This window comes from Pimephales promelas, chromosome 2 (assembly GCF_988280905.1).
Source record: "Pimephales promelas chromosome 2, fPimPro1.hap1.1, whole genome shotgun sequence".
NCBI lineage: Eukaryota > Metazoa > Chordata > Actinopteri > Cypriniformes > Leuciscidae > Pimephales > Pimephales promelas.
This window is the reverse complement of record NC_142770.1, coordinates 44,391,292-44,406,514: the sequence shown is the minus strand read 5'-3', so window position 1 is coordinate 44,406,514 and position 15,223 is coordinate 44,391,292. Positions and strand designations below refer to the sequence as shown.

Genomic DNA, 15,223 nt, shown 5'->3' with positions numbered 1-15,223 from the left:
CTCCCGGTTGAACGGCATAACTCGTTCCAATATCCCGCTCGTATAAATCTGGCGTCATCGAGCTGTCAGTTCAACTGCTGGCGGGGCTTATCCGTCTGATGCTGTGAGCATCCAAGTTCCCGTCGGACGTCGCGAGAGCCCTCAATGGTCGAACGGTCAAGCTCGTTCTTTAGTAATTACCTTCTCATGCCCTTCACTTTTTGGGGGGAAATATTTTTACGCTCGCTGTCCCATACCTTGCTTTTTGGGGAGTACTCTGGGTTCGGGCAAAATTCCGAGCTCGGAGCCCTCCCCCGAACAGCAAGCCAAATACGCATTAAAATTATATTTGATTTCCTGTACGTGTGAACTCGTGAAATGAAGTTTTATGTAAACAAAGTTCGGGAGGAGCATGTTCAGGTAATCAACCAATCAACTCAAAGGAAGCCGGTATAAATAAAGCTTCTCTCACCTCATGTCTCACGACAAGTCTCTCAGCATCCCTCCACCACCCCATCACCTCACTCTGGGCTGGGTCTACCCCAGTATAGGGGGGAGTACTCTGGGTTCGGGCAAAATTCCGAGCTCGGAGCCCTCCCCCGAACAGCAAGCCAAATACGCATTAAAATTATATTTGATTTCCTGTACGTGTGAACTCGTGAATTCATCGATTGACTGATAATTGAGATGTTTCACTGCATTTATGAATATAAATTTATTCATGCATAACTGTCATATGACAAAACAAATTACATTTTGCTTCTTATATTAAATTATATTTTTAGTATATAAAAAAGTTATATAATTAAGTATTGGTCAGCATTTAATATTATTATTTTGTTTAAGTTTTGGGGTGGGCTAACAATGCAATTCATTCTGAGGTAATATTAATTTTTAAGGAGTGATACTTACATTTTTCGAGTATAAAATCAACAGTTTTCTCCAAAAGAGATCTTCGAGCAGCTGCCCGTCTCCTTTGTGCAGACATTACAAACGCAGAGGAAAACTGTTCTAGGTTGTGCTGTCGAGTCACTGATGTTATGAAGTGTTAGTACACCTGTCACTCATAATTTAAACTTATAAACGTATTACATACAAGATCATGGAAAGATACCATAATAGTCATAATGACAAAACAGAAAACATAAAGATCATTGGTTTGTTTACATCATAATACAGGAAAAAGGAACAATAACAAGGCTAAATATCTTTAAATAGTTCTTCATAATACATGAAAAATGTTGTTGTTTTGTTGTTATAGGTCTGAGGGATGAAACGAGGTAAATTCATCAAGAAAAGGAGGAAAACTTAAACGAGAAACGTTTTGGGTATAAAATAAAGAAATTGACAACATATATTCAAGAGGTGACGATTTGGGGGTTTCTTAATAAAAAAAATATCAGCTGTTTCTTCAACAATACCACAACAAAATGAGAACGTTTCATCAATGTCAAGATATTTATAGATAGAAGAATTAAACGTGTCGCTGTTCATTTCTTTGCGCTTGTGATATGATGATAACACGTCGTAGTAGGTCACATGATAACGTCAACATGGCAGATGTCCGGTTCTCATTCATACTCAACGAGATTTGGCTATAAAGTACCTACTCTTTTAGCGCTCGTTGAGTAAGTACTTATTGAAATTAAGTACCTACTCATTGAGTATGCGGTTTTGGACGCAGCCATTGGTCTGGGCTATATCTTCCCCTGCAGAAGATCAACGGGATCAACGGGAATAGGTCAAATAACTGCATTGGATAGTCCGTCAACCAATCAGACTAACAATCTGGGCAAATAGAGCGCAGAAGCTTTTGAATTACTAATTTGTAACCACAGAAGCAGCAATGGAATGGAGTGATTTTTGCAGGTTATGCAAATAAATAAATAAATAAATAAAATAAGTTTGTGGTATTCACACCCACTCGAGCGATTTATTTGCTAAAAAGAAGCTATTGAGTATCGATTAAACCCGCAAATAGCGCGCAAGATGGATAAGCCGGTTTGTGATTGGTTCCCGCAAATCTGAAAAGGAAGCAGCAGATATAAATGTACAGGTTTCCAACCTGTCCTGAGATTTACCGTCTACGATCTTGAGCGGCAGGGAGAAGTCAAATGGCCGGCAGATAAGGCTGGTTCTACCATTTTACCAATATGCTTATTAAGAGGAATCATTAGCCTATTAATAAATTAAATTGGCTTCAAATCTATTTCTAAAGCCGTTTTCACAATTTTTGTATCATGGCAATTAGCATTCCAGAATCTATTTAGATACTGGTAGGTGGAATTAATTGACAACAAAGCAAACTATTTGAGTAAAAGTGTGAACAGTGTAAACTACTAACTGCTCAAAATATTCATTCATGGAGACAAAGACCGAGGCGAGGATTTAATATTACAGCTTTGATAAGAGTTTGGTTAAATCATCCCAATAACAAGTAAACAAACAAAGAGTCTTTTTTTCCTCAGTTGCATACATTTATTTAACCAGCTGTAGCCTAGATGAAGTCTCTAATGCTTAATATAAGTTAAACAACATAAAATAAAATATGGACAAGCCAGGTTACAAATAAACACATTTATGGTTAAATAAACTGCAGAACAACAATTTTCTCCCAGAGAAACCTTATGAAAAAAAAAAAAAAAGAATACCTGAAAGGGACAACAACATGTCTTCAAAGACATTATGACACATTTTGCCATAGCCTCAGAAAAGCCAGAACTCTTTGGCGTATGGGTATTCCCAGCGAACCTCTGTCCTCACCAAGAGGGTCACATTAAGTTAATTCAAACAATTTTGCTCTAGTTCAAACACTATCAGGAACATGCACTCTTTCCTGCCACTGGAACAGAGAAACCACATAAAAAATAAAGAATACCTGAAAGGACAACGACATGTCTTCATAGACATTATGGCACATTTTGCTGTAGCCTACATGCATTATTGCCTCGGGAAAGCTAATCAGACTTTTCCAAAGCCCACAGAACCTTTAATGGACATCTGCATTAAGTCTTTAAAAATGGCCTCTTCTGTAATGCCTCTTGGCAGATACAAAATGAGGGCACAGGTGGAAGAGAATGGAAATCGCTGGCTTCCAGGTTCTTGATCATAAAACTGTATTTCACAGTTGTGTGGAAAACCCAGTGGGGGCACAGAATCTGCTCCGGTAACAAAGATGAGTAGGTCCTCCAAAGTAACATCTAGTTCGTTATCTATATAAACAGAAAAATACAAATGTTACTTCGACCTGGGTTAGAATTGTGATTAAATATGAAGGAAAATGAGTAGCTAAACTGGAGAGCATGTAGATGTGAATTTGAGAACTTGTTAACAGCATATTAGTGTTTTATTGGTTGGCGCCTGGCCAATGAAATGGGACTTCTTTTGTGCGGGATGGTGTCACGACACCCATGCCTCTGGGAAGTTCTAAAATGCTAACATGGCTTAGTGCATCAGTTATATTACACAAGATGTAAATGATATTCTAAAAATCAGTAAACACCAAATTAAAACAGCATACTATGTACAGAAAAGCCGTACTTCACTTTCACACAGTTGCTAAAATATATTACTTTGCGCACTTCATATTGCGGTCCTGCAAAGATGACAAAGTCATTATCATTCTTGCATAGAAACAGGTTGGCGTAAGATTATGCTTACACTCATCTCACCACCTGATTTATGAAGCTGTGCGTACCTTTGAAATCCAGGTGTGCGCAATGCCTGCCCTTGATAAATCCCACGGCCGAAAACGATCGTCATTAGAATAACACGCCCCTAAATATTCACGTCTCCGCTTCCCCCACACCCTTATCTTACGGCACAGACACAAGGAAGACGGCAAAGAGACACTTCCCTGACGTGGAGCCGAAATGACCTATCACAATGCCTTATTTTATAGCACGTCTTTTAAATTAGCATTCAATTTCGAATCATGTCACATGTATTGGGGTGTACAATAGTGATGATGATGATGATGTGATGTGGAGTACCATTCATTCACATTAATAATTGCATGACAATTTGTAATATTCTTTTTATTATTTTTTGTATTAATGACACTTGTTATTATTTAGAAGAAAAATGTCGTTATTATTATTTGTATTATTATTATTATTATTTAAAAGAAGAAGAATGTATTTTTTATTATTTTGTCAGTCTGAATTATTTTTTGTCATTGAAAGCCTTTCATTACCGAACCCAGTCCGTGCGCACCTGCTGGGCCTAACCCTGAAACGCCAGTTAAAGCGCACAGGCTCGCAGCTGAAGGAATAGGCAGGCTACATATGGCTATAAATCAAATGTTGGTAAAGGCACACAAATTAAACACTGATGTCCATGTTGCACAAAAATAAACACTGAAGTTTATAATTATGTTTGTGGGTTTTAGTATGCTGTTTTAGTTTGGTGTTTATTGAGTTTTATAATATCATTTACTTTTTTTAAATCACTTTCTTAGTGCATTAAGCAACATTACCATTTTAGAATGTACCTGAGGCGGGGTGTTGTGATACAAAAAAAGTCCCATTTCATTGGCTAGGTGCCAACCAATAAAACGACTCCTCTGAGACTAGGTTTGTGACTTTTTTCTGCAAGTGCAAATCTCAACACTTAACATTTTACATTGGAGCTGTGAGTGTAAATTGTAGTGTACAAGTATGAATATCTACTGTAAAAGTTTTCAAATTCACATTTACATGCTCTCAAGTTAAGCTACCCATTTTCCTTCATAATTTAATAGTTTATTGCAACATTTGCATAATACATTTTACACAAATGACTTACTTTCAATTGACATCAACCACCACTCCCAAAGAAAGATGGTGTCCTCCTCTTGATCTCTTTTGTTGCTGCCTTGCAAACTCCATTTAATATCAAAGAGTCCTCGCACATCATTCCGTGACAGCTTTTTAGATGTATGAGTGAAGAGTGGTGCAAAGGTTTCCCAGTTTCTCTGGACAACTTGCCACATGTTGCCACAAGCATTCATTCCGGCGATGAACTGCTGTATCATGCTGGAAACCCTAAAATGAAAACAATTATCTTTTAAGATGTTGGCATTTCAAACATCTTTTTTGTGATAATACCAGAAAATGTGTGTTCTTATAAAAAAAAATATGGCTAAAATGACATAATTAATGACATTTGAAGAACTCTTGCCATTGGCAGTGACATGAAGTTGTCAAAATGCGCTTTTCTCAAAACTAGTATTTTTTAATAATTAGCGAACCATATATTTACATTGTATAAATAATTAAAATACATAACCTGTGGTACATGTAGTGGGTGATTATTTGTTGGTAAATAGCAGGGAAATCAGCAAGTGATGCAGAATATATGTTGGGGATCCCACATTCAGCAATCCAGTCCCCCAGTTCCATTTTGACCTCCAACATTTCCGCTGTGGTCTTGCATTGTAAAATCTAAATTTTGTTCAAATTGATAAACACATTGTTAAAATGCATAATTATGACAAAATATTCTACTCATTATGCATTCACTCTGTCTATGACAGTGTTTTACACAAAGCCGATTAGACTACACGGGTCTTGCTGTTATTTATCAATACCTTTTCCAGTCGATGTTGTATATCTGTGTCATGTAAAGTTTCAAACGTGCTTAGGTCTATGGTCTGACTCCGACCACACATCATTTCGAAAAGGTGATGATTAAGGCATTTAATCCCAGGTCCATTGTGAAGAATGGACCATGCAGTCAGCTTTCCTGCTGTGTAGAATTTATTCTGCTGCAGTGTATCCTGATTGTACGAAAAGAGGACGTTTCCAGGTTTCCCCTCAAAAATGCCAAGGGAGGATTGCACTTCGCTCATGAGAATTCTTTTAAAAAAAAGACAAAGATGTCACATTTCATGAAAACACTACATCCTATTTTTTGGGGGTGTTTTTTTGGGGTGTAAAAACTTAAAATCAGCAATCACCTGAAAAACTCACGACGTGGTCCACCATAATCTTCGGCCATCTCACCAACAAATTCAATGTTTGGCGTTTCATGCCATTCAAAGTAGGATTTCTGAAGAGCAACACATGCACTATGTAACACTCTTCTCCGGCGGGCCACGACAGTGACATGGGTGGTCAGGTCTAAATTGTCCCCCCTGAATTCATTCAAAACATCCACAAGGTCTCTTTGCAACTGTAAAAAAAAAGGATAAAAAAAATATTGCTTAAAGGATAACTAAACCCCTGGTCAGAGCCTGACTCCACCCACTGGTGATATTTGAAAAATGCTGAAAAAATGGGCAGACCCCAGCAGAGATAGAGGGGACGAAATAGATGCTAAACATCCAATAGGAAAATTCAACTGCAGTAGCCACCGTTCAACCTGAAGAGGGCAGCACTAAGACGTTTTTACACCATTTATTACAAAACCGCTCATTAAGAAACCGCAATTAGATCCAAATAACTTGGCAAATTACAGACCTATTTCAAATCTTCCATTTATGTCCAAAATACTTGAAAAAGTAGTGTCCGCTCAATTGTGCTCTTTTTTGCAAGAAAATGATATCTATGAAAAATTCCAGTCAGGATTCAGACCGCATCATAGTACAGAAACTGCGCTAGTTAAAATTACAAATGATTTACTTTTAGCTTCTGACCAAGGCTGTATCTCAATACTAGTCCTACTTGATCTTAGCGCTGCGTTCGACACTATAGATCATATAATACTCTTGGATCGACTACAAAACTTCACCGGTGTCCAGGGACAGGCATTAAGCTGGTTTAGATCGTACTTATCGGACTGTTCTCATTTTGTCTGTTTAAATGGGAAAAAATCAAAGATAACGTCAGTAGACTATGGAGTACCGCAAGGATCAGTTTTAGGCCCTCTGCTATTCTCAATATATATGCTGCCACTTGGTAATATTATAAGAAAACATGGAATTAATTTCCACTGTTACGCTGACGACACTCAATTATATATTTCATCACGACCAGATGAAAACACAAACTCATCTAAAATGACAGAGTGTCTCAAAGATATAAAATGCTGGATGACGCGTAATTTCCTGCTATTAAATTCAGATAAAACGGAGGTATTACTTATTGGTCCAAAAAACTACTCACAAAACCTCTCACAACACAACTTTAATATAGACGGATGTCATGTTACTTTATCCACTACAGTAAAAGACCTGGGTGTTATACTAGACCGCAACTTGTCTTTCGAAGATCATATTTCATATGTTACAAGAACAGCCTTTTTCCACCTTAGAAACATTGCTAAGCTACGTAACATGCTATCTGTTTCTGATGCAGAAAAATTAGTTTATGCATTCATGACCTCAAGACTAGATTACTGTAATGCTTTATTAGCTGGTTGTCCTGCATCCTCAATAAACAAGCTACAGTTAGTACAAAATGCAGCTGCTAGAGTTCTTACTAGGTCAAGAAAATATGATCATATAACACCGATTTTATCATCTCTACACTGGTTACCTATTAAGTTCCGTATCAATTACAAAATACTGCTACTGACCTATAAAGCCCTAAATGGTTTAGCTCCTATGTACTTAACGGACCTTCTTTCGCCCTTCAATCCACCGCGTTCCTTAAGATCACTAAATTCAAGGCTTCTGGTCATTCCTAGGATATCGAAGTCCAGTAAAGGAGGGAGGGCGTTCTCGCATTTAGCTCCAAAACTCTGGAATGGCCTTCCCGATACGGTCCGAGGCTCTGACTCGCGGTCACAGTTTAAAACTAGATTAAAGACGCATCTCTTTAGTCAAGCATTCACATAATGCTTACCTTTTAGTCCTCTGTTATGCCATATGTAACCGTTTGCCACTGAAACGCATTTCCGCGACAGTGGGGCTCGACAGCCTTCTAGACAAACGGGTCGGCGCGTATGGTTGGGTTACGGAGAGTTTGTGAGATAGTGGTTTTCTAACACCGACTCCCGTATAATGGAAATCATTATGAACATCAGCTATGCTAATTATTTCCCATCTGCCTTTCTGCTGTTATCTCGGGACGCTTGTCCCGAGAAACATGGCGTTCGTCAGGTCCAGTTTTGTATCCAGCCTCTCACGGGGATTTCGGATGCCCCAACGCCTGTGATGAGAAGACCAACGCCTGTGAAGAGACGACTCAACGCCTGCGATATGTTATGGCGCCGTTTTATTCATAAACAATATTTATATTTAATATTTATATATAAACAATATGAATGTAAGCCAGAGGAGAACTGGCCCCTGACTGAGCCTGGGTTCTCCCAAGGTTTTTTCTCCATCCAATCTGATGGAGTTTTGGTTCCCTGCCACTGTCGCCTTGCTTTTGGCTTGCTTTTGGCTTGCTCAGTTGGGGTTATTTAATATTTAACAATATTATTGATCTGTGTTGTACTACTTTCATGTTATCACTGTGAAGCTGCTTTGATACAATTTGTATTGTGAAAAGCGCTATATAAATAAATGTGACTTGACTTGATTAGGATTAATCTATATTTCATTTATAATTTATGCAGTGCGGACTGTTTTATAACTTGAATGTAATTTCTGTATGGTACAGATAAATATGACATTTATTATGGGTTTAATGAGGATTGTCTTAAGTTCACTTAAATTAAAAGGTTTTTTTAGTTTTTGAAGCCTAACGTTTGAAATTTTTGGGAAAATCATTTGCATCGAGATATCAGTAGCTATAATATTAGTGACACTGGCTTTCATTCATAAAAAGATGCCATTAATGTAAGGGGAGATAGATGGTGCCAGCGTGTGCATTACCACAACCTTTATCTCAGAAGTTTACTAAATTCCCGCCATCTCGACGACTTAACCCAAACCCTTTTGTTTTTTTCCCCGTGAATTTTCTGTAAAATCATTCCAAAAACTATCATTGCAATTTTTTCCTGCATATCCTTCGCCATGCTTATTCTGAAGTCTCACGATATTTCAAAAGATTTTTTGTGTTCACAGTCGAGACTCTGGTTGAAAATCTGTTAGGGTGCTGTCTTTGCCACATCATGGCACACCACACACTATAGCAGCAAAACGGTTAAATCTAGGATTTTTTGTCCTCGTGTGTGGTCTATCACATTTTGAAAATCTTATAAGATGTAAAAAAAAATCTTTTGGTGTACCCAGCATTAGTCAGAACAGTTTGAGTGTCGAGTTTGAGTATGTGGAGTTAAAACTATAGGAGGAGTTAGAGTTGACTTTCACAAGCCAACTTAATGGATGAGAAAATTCTCACACAAACAGCCTAGGTTCCCTTACTATGTTTACTGAAGTCAGCAAGGTCCGGACCATATCCAGATCAGATGGTGGACCTGCGCCTGGACCCATCCACAACACATCCCTGAAGTGCCAGACTCTTTTGCCCAGTGAAGGCCTCATCGACACGACAGGCTTCAGCACTGATCCTCTACAAACTTGTCTCCATACTGGCGTGATGACTCCGAATTCCAACCAAATGGAACTGGATAATATTCTGAATGTTCTGATAAAGTCTGACTTCTGACCTGTAATGCTTCCAGAATTATAATCATACACTGTTCCTTCGTTGGCCAGAGGAGAACTGGCCCCCGACTGAGCCTGGGTTCTCCCAAGGTTTTTTTCTCCATTCTGTCCCTGATGGAGTTTTGGTTCCTGGCCACTGTTGCCTTGACTTTTGGCCTGCTTAGTTGGGGTCATTTAATATTCAACAATATTATTGATCTGCCTTACTTAAGGTGGATGATGCAATTTTCTTCTAAAAACAAACTTTGTTGTTTTATTTTCAAGTTATCACTGTGAAGCTGCTTTAATACTTGTAAAAATAGCTATTTAAATAAAGGTGACTTGACATACTACATGTGTGTAACATCTTTGTTTTGTGACTAAAATGCAGTTTTTGACTCATTTCAAGTGGCTACATTTTTTTCAAAGGCCAGTATGGACTGTTATAGAGCAAATTAACAATAAAAACATTTGCTTAATCAAAGAAGAAGAAAAAAACTCCAGCTAGTATCAATATAGTAACCAATTTGCTTGTAAAAAAAAAGACTAATCGGCCAAAAAAATCTATAGGTAGATCTTGCCTTTTTTTTATCAAGTCCGAGGTCCGGGAACTTGGGCTCAAAAAGGTTGGTGACCACTGTAAATGATTAATCCCGCTTGACATTTGTGCTAGATAATGTATACAGGGCAACATACAGATTTTTTCAAAGAATTTCCTGAGTTTCTATCAGAGTTAGTACTGGCTGCATGTAAAGTTATAAATGTTTAGTTTCAAATATTTTTATTAAATCACATATTCACAATGTTTTATTATCTACATCATACACAGGAGTATAATGTATAACCACATGGAAATGTGTGCAGTTTTTTTGGAAAGTCATAATTGTTAGTGATTTTAACATCCATTATGATAATGAAAAAGCTGTATTGGGATTGGCATTTAAAAACATTATAAACTCAATTGGAGTTAGACAACACGTGTTAGGACCCATTATCACACGTAATAGATGTTGATGCCGTTGAAATTCTGCAGCAGAGCGACGACATCCCAGATCACTATCTAGTCTCATGTAAACTTCACTTAGCCAAAGCAGCAAAGCTGACTCCGTGTTGTAAATATGTTAGATCTACAACTTCTGCCACTAAAAATTGCTTTATCAATAATGTCCCCGATCAGTTTCATCATCTCAGCATCCCAGATAGCTTAGAAGAACTCGATATTGTGACAGAAACTTTAACTCTGTCTTTTCCAGCACTTTAGACACAGTTGCTCCGTTGCGCTTGTCACGGGTGACAAAATCGCTCAGTAAACGGAACCTTCGTGATAGTCCTGAGTTTCCTAAGGGAACATATTGGGTGCAACACTTCACTACGGTTCCGGGTAAGATGGAAACATGCCCGTACTGATTAGCGCTAATGCATTGCAGGTGTGAGAGAGAGAGGAGCGGCACTCACACAGACTCCCTGTTTCATAAGCCACAATATAAAAGGGGCATTTAGAGAGTGTTTGCAGCGCGGTTGGTGGGTGTACAGTGTGTCAAGATTCCAAAGGGTTGACAAGAGCAGACATTAAAGTGGGTTGACTCTGGGCAGTGCTGGATACAGGCTTCCTTGGAAAAATCGTTGGAGTGTGGAGATCGCCCATTCGAGTTTGCTGGGTCAGATTGATCGTTTGTGGGAGGACTGCTGGACCGAGCTAGGGCTGGATCTGTGCTGTGGAAGGAGAGAGGAAAGATAAGTGAATTGTTTTCATCTTATGAACATTTGAACCACTTGAAGAGGATACAGTGAATGTGGATCTGACTGTTGGAGGAGCTATGTGTTTCAGAGTGTGATGAGGAGGAATTAAAAGAGAAAACCCTGTAAACGAGCGCAACGGACGGAGTGGGGCCTCTGTCCAACCCTATCGTGTGAGTGAATTGCAGTGCTTTTGCCTTATTGATACACATTGATTTATTGCTGTGGAATTGAAGTGAACACAAGTGTGCTGTGTCTTTGTTGAGAAGTGGCCCCCATCCATGCTTACACGTTCGTGGAAGGTTATTATATATGCCCCCGTCAGAAGCCCAGAGTGATACAGTGAACTGAAGAGAGAGTACTGTGTCTTGTGACTATCCTCACCTGTTCTACTTACTGTTTGAGCCCAGAAGTATACAGCAACGCTGATAAAGTAATCGTTTAACCCACTGTCGCCCTACTGTGAACTGAAGAGAGAGTACTTTGTACTGTGAAGATCCCCACCTGTTCTACTTGCTGTTTGAGCCCAGAAGCATACAGCACCACTGGTAAAGTAACCTTATGACTCACTGTCTCCCTATTGTGAACTGAAGAGAGAGTACTGTGTACTGTGAATATCCTCACCTGTTCTACTTACTGTTTGAGCCCAGAAGTATACAGCAACGCTGATAAAGTAATCGTTTAACCCACTGTCGCCCTACTGTGAACCAAGGAGAGAGTACTTTGTACTGTGAAGATCCACACCTGTTCTACTTGCTGTTTGAGCCCAGAAGCATACAGCACCACTGGTAAAGTAACCTCATGACTCACTGTCTCCCTATTGTGAACTGAAGAGAGAGTACTGTGTACTGTGAATATCCTCACCTGTTCTACTTGCTGTTTGAGCCCAGAAGCATACAGCACCACTGGTAAAGTAACCTTATGACTCACTGTCTCCCTACTGTGAACTGAAGAGAGAGTACTTTGTACTGTGAAGATCCACACCTGTTCTACTTGCTGTTTGAGCCCAGAAGCATACAGCACCACTGGTAAAGTAACCTTATGACTCACTGTCTCCCTATTGTGAACTGAAGAGAGAGTACTGTGTACTGTGGTTATCCTCACCTGTTCTACTTACTGTTTGAGCCCAGAAGTATACAGCAATGCTGATAAAGTAATCGTTTAATTCACTGCTTCATTACAGTGCACCAACGAGAGTACCCTGTACTGTGAAGAATCCTTACCTGCCATGCTTACTGTCTGAGTCTGGAAGTCTGCAGCACCGCTGGGGGAAAAGTAAGCTTTTAATCCACTGCTTTATTATCGTGCACCAACGAGAGTACTCTGTACTGTGAAGAATCCTTACCCGCCATACTTACTGTCTGAGTCTGGAAGTCTGCAGCACCGCTGGGGGAAAAGTAAGCTTTTAATCCACTGCTTTATTATCGTGCACCAACGAGAGTACTCTGTACTGTGAAGAATCCTTACCTGCCACACTTACTGTCTGAGCCTGGAAGTCTGCAGCACCACTGGGGGAAAAGTAAGCTTTTAATCCACTGCTTTATTATCGTGCACCAACGAGAGTACTCTGTACTGTGAAGAATCCTTACCTGACATACTTACGCTTAGGTCTGGAAGTCTGCAGCACCGCTGGGGAGAAGTAAGCTTCAACCCCCCCTGCTCCATCATCGTACATCGACGAGAGTGTCTTGAACTGTGAGAAACCTTTGGCTTAATAAAGATTGTTACTCCTTTGAAACTTATCTTTGTCTCCGGGTCCTCTGTTGTGTGCCTGTGGTGTCGGCTCCTCACGGTGGTGACTCAGTTAGAGGGGGGGTGGTTGGTCACCCGAGCGTTCCTCCCCTCGACCTGTGACATCAAAAGTGGCGTAGTCGGCAGGGTACACACCGTGAGTTGTAGCGGCCACAGGTACGCGATGGCGGACGAAGAGGCACCTGCGGCTCGTCCTCAAGTCATGCCGATCTTCATGGAAGCTCCCTGGGCGCAGCGCTATGGAGGACCGGGATCGGAGTTAAGCTTACAGGATTGGAAGGCGCAGACGGAGTATCTGGCTGGACTACAGGGACTGAGTGCAGCACAGAGAGTACAGTTTGTGTTGGGGTCGCTGGAAGGAGAAGCCAAAAGGGAAGTTCTGGCTGCATCGGAAGCCACACGTGCTACCGCAAAAACTATCTTCGATTTCTTGTTCGGATTATATGGAGACTCCACCCCAGTGGCCACTCTTCGTGCCCAGTTCTTTAACTATAAACAGGGGCCTACGCAGACACTGCGGGCATACTCCTTGAAGTTGCGGGAGCAGTTTGGCTGGCTGAAGGGGCGGCCGGATCATGGACTGGGTGAAGGGGATGACTTGTTACGAGATCAATTCGTCTTGGGGCTGCGTGAAGGGCCAGTACGTCAGGGCATACGACTCCAGCTTCGACGAGACCCCACTATGACCTTTGAGGCTCTGCGACAAGAGGCCTTGGCGTTAGAACTGGACCAGGGAGAGGTAACTCGCACACCAGTCTGTGTGGCAGCAAGTAGTGCCAGTGGACCTGCGCCTGTCGAACCGAGCGATTGGAAGCAGAAACTGAGGGCCGAACTGTTGGAGGATGTCAAGGGACAGATGGCGGAATTATCCCGGAACCTGCTGGGTGAGCTTCGTCGAGGACGAGTTGAAGGCGGAGCAGTGGGGCGAGAGAGGTCGTATTCAGAGGAAGGGCGAGGTCCTCTGCGCCGCCCCCTACGTCCTGTGGGCCCCCGGTTCCAGTGGGACGACCAAGGAAGGCCCATTTGTATAAATTGTGGAGATCCTGGACATATCAGTCGCCAGTGTGGGCTTCGTCGGGGTTCTCAAGGGGGTTTTTAGTTCCACCGGCCACTGTGGGTCAAGTGGCCGGGACCCCTTTGTGTGACCCTCTTTCTGTTCCTGTTGCACGAGATGACTGGGTGGGACATTGCCCTACCGTGGAGGTTCAAGCTAATGGAGTCACGATAGACTGTTTGGTTGACACAGGGTCTCAAGTTACGCTATTCTCGGAGAGCCTGGCCCAGGAGTTGTTCGCAGATCATCGGCTCCAAGCAACTGAAGCTTCCAGGCTGACCCTACGGGGGGCTAATGGTTTGGACATCCCCTACACAGGGTACATCGTGGTAGACTTTCTTGTCCAAGGGGTCCCCGTCCAACAAAAAGGGGTAGTAATTGTCCGAGATCATTGCTTGGGAAATCATCGAGCACTTTTAGGGATGAACGTTATACTGGATTGCTGGGAAGAATTGTTTCGGGGGCCGCCGGCTCGGATGTCTCCGTCACCGGCAAAACAGGAATGGGACCGAATTCTGGCCGATTGTAAAAGAGTGCACGCAGCTAATCGCATAGAAGAGAGGGAAGACATCGGTCGAGTTGCCTGTAGGTATGCTCTGTCCATCCCAGCTCAGAGTGAGACCGTTCTTTGGGTCCGAGTACCCGCAAGACCCCGTGGGTCAGGCACCTGTGTCCTGGTAGAGCCTCACGAAGATTGTCAGCCAGTTGAAGTGGCTCACGGACTGGCGGTTGTCCATCGGGGGCGAGTCTCAGTAAAAGTACGGAACACAAATCCTTACCCAGTGCTCCTTCGTCGACACCAACGTCTGGCCAGAGTTTCCTCGGTACGTCCTGCCCAGGTGCACGAGCACCAAGCTGTCTGCTTCAGACAGGTGAGCCCTGCGGTGCTGGAAGTTGCCGTCCGCCCTGTTGAGGTAGAACTGGGTTCGGTTGGAGGAGGGATGCCGGCCCATCTGATGGGAGAGTCCCTGAAGGGTGAGAATCTGGAAGAGGAGCAAGTGGTACAGCTTCAGGAGCTTTTGAGGAAGTGGCAACATGTGTTTTCAAAACATGAAGAGGACTATGGCTGCACAGGGGTGGTGAAGCATCAAATACCCACTGGTGAGGCGACGCCTAGTCGAGAGCGGTACCGTCCGGTGCCCCCCACTCTTTATACCGAGGTCCGCACCCTGTTGAAAGGTATGCTGGAGGGAGGAATCATCCAAGAAAGCAGTAGTCCTTGGGCTGCGCCCATCGTTCTGGTG

The 15,223-nt window shown here is 41.8% G+C and overlaps 1 protein-coding gene across 1 annotated transcript; it reads right to left on the bottom strand.

Annotated features, from left to right (window-relative positions):
• Window positions 1-2,866: 2,866 nt before the first annotated feature.
• Window positions 2,867-6,126, bottom strand: LOC120478172 (G2/M phase-specific E3 ubiquitin-protein ligase-like). Its single transcript, XM_089119039.1, has 5 exons — window positions 5,918-6,126; window positions 5,549-5,816; window positions 5,248-5,402; window positions 4,765-5,003; window positions 2,867-3,191 (listed from the first exon to the last, which is right to left on the bottom strand). The coding sequence occupies exons 1-5, from the start codon at window positions 5,956-5,958 to the stop codon at window positions 2,941-2,943; spliced, it is 954 nt and encodes a 317-aa protein (XP_088975165.1). The 5' UTR covers window positions 5,959-6,126; the 3' UTR covers window positions 2,867-2,940.
• Between the last annotated feature and the right edge of the window lie 9,097 nt (window positions 6,127-15,223).

What these genes read in the sequence shown, in the direction of transcription:
- LOC120478172 (XM_089119039.1), bottom strand. Translation starts at nt 5,958, where the DNA reads ATGGCCGAAGATTATGGTGGACCACGTCGTGAGTTTTTCAG. An exon ending in TACAACATCGACTGGAAAAG is followed by an intron (nt 5,403 to 5,548) that starts GTATTGATAAAT and finishes AACAAAATTTAG; the next exon opens with ATTTTACAATGCAAGACCAC. An exon ending in ACCCACTACATGTACCACAG is followed by an intron (nt 5,004 to 5,247) that starts GTTATGTATTTT and finishes TTTTCATTTTAG; the next exon opens with GGTTTCCAGCATGATACAGC.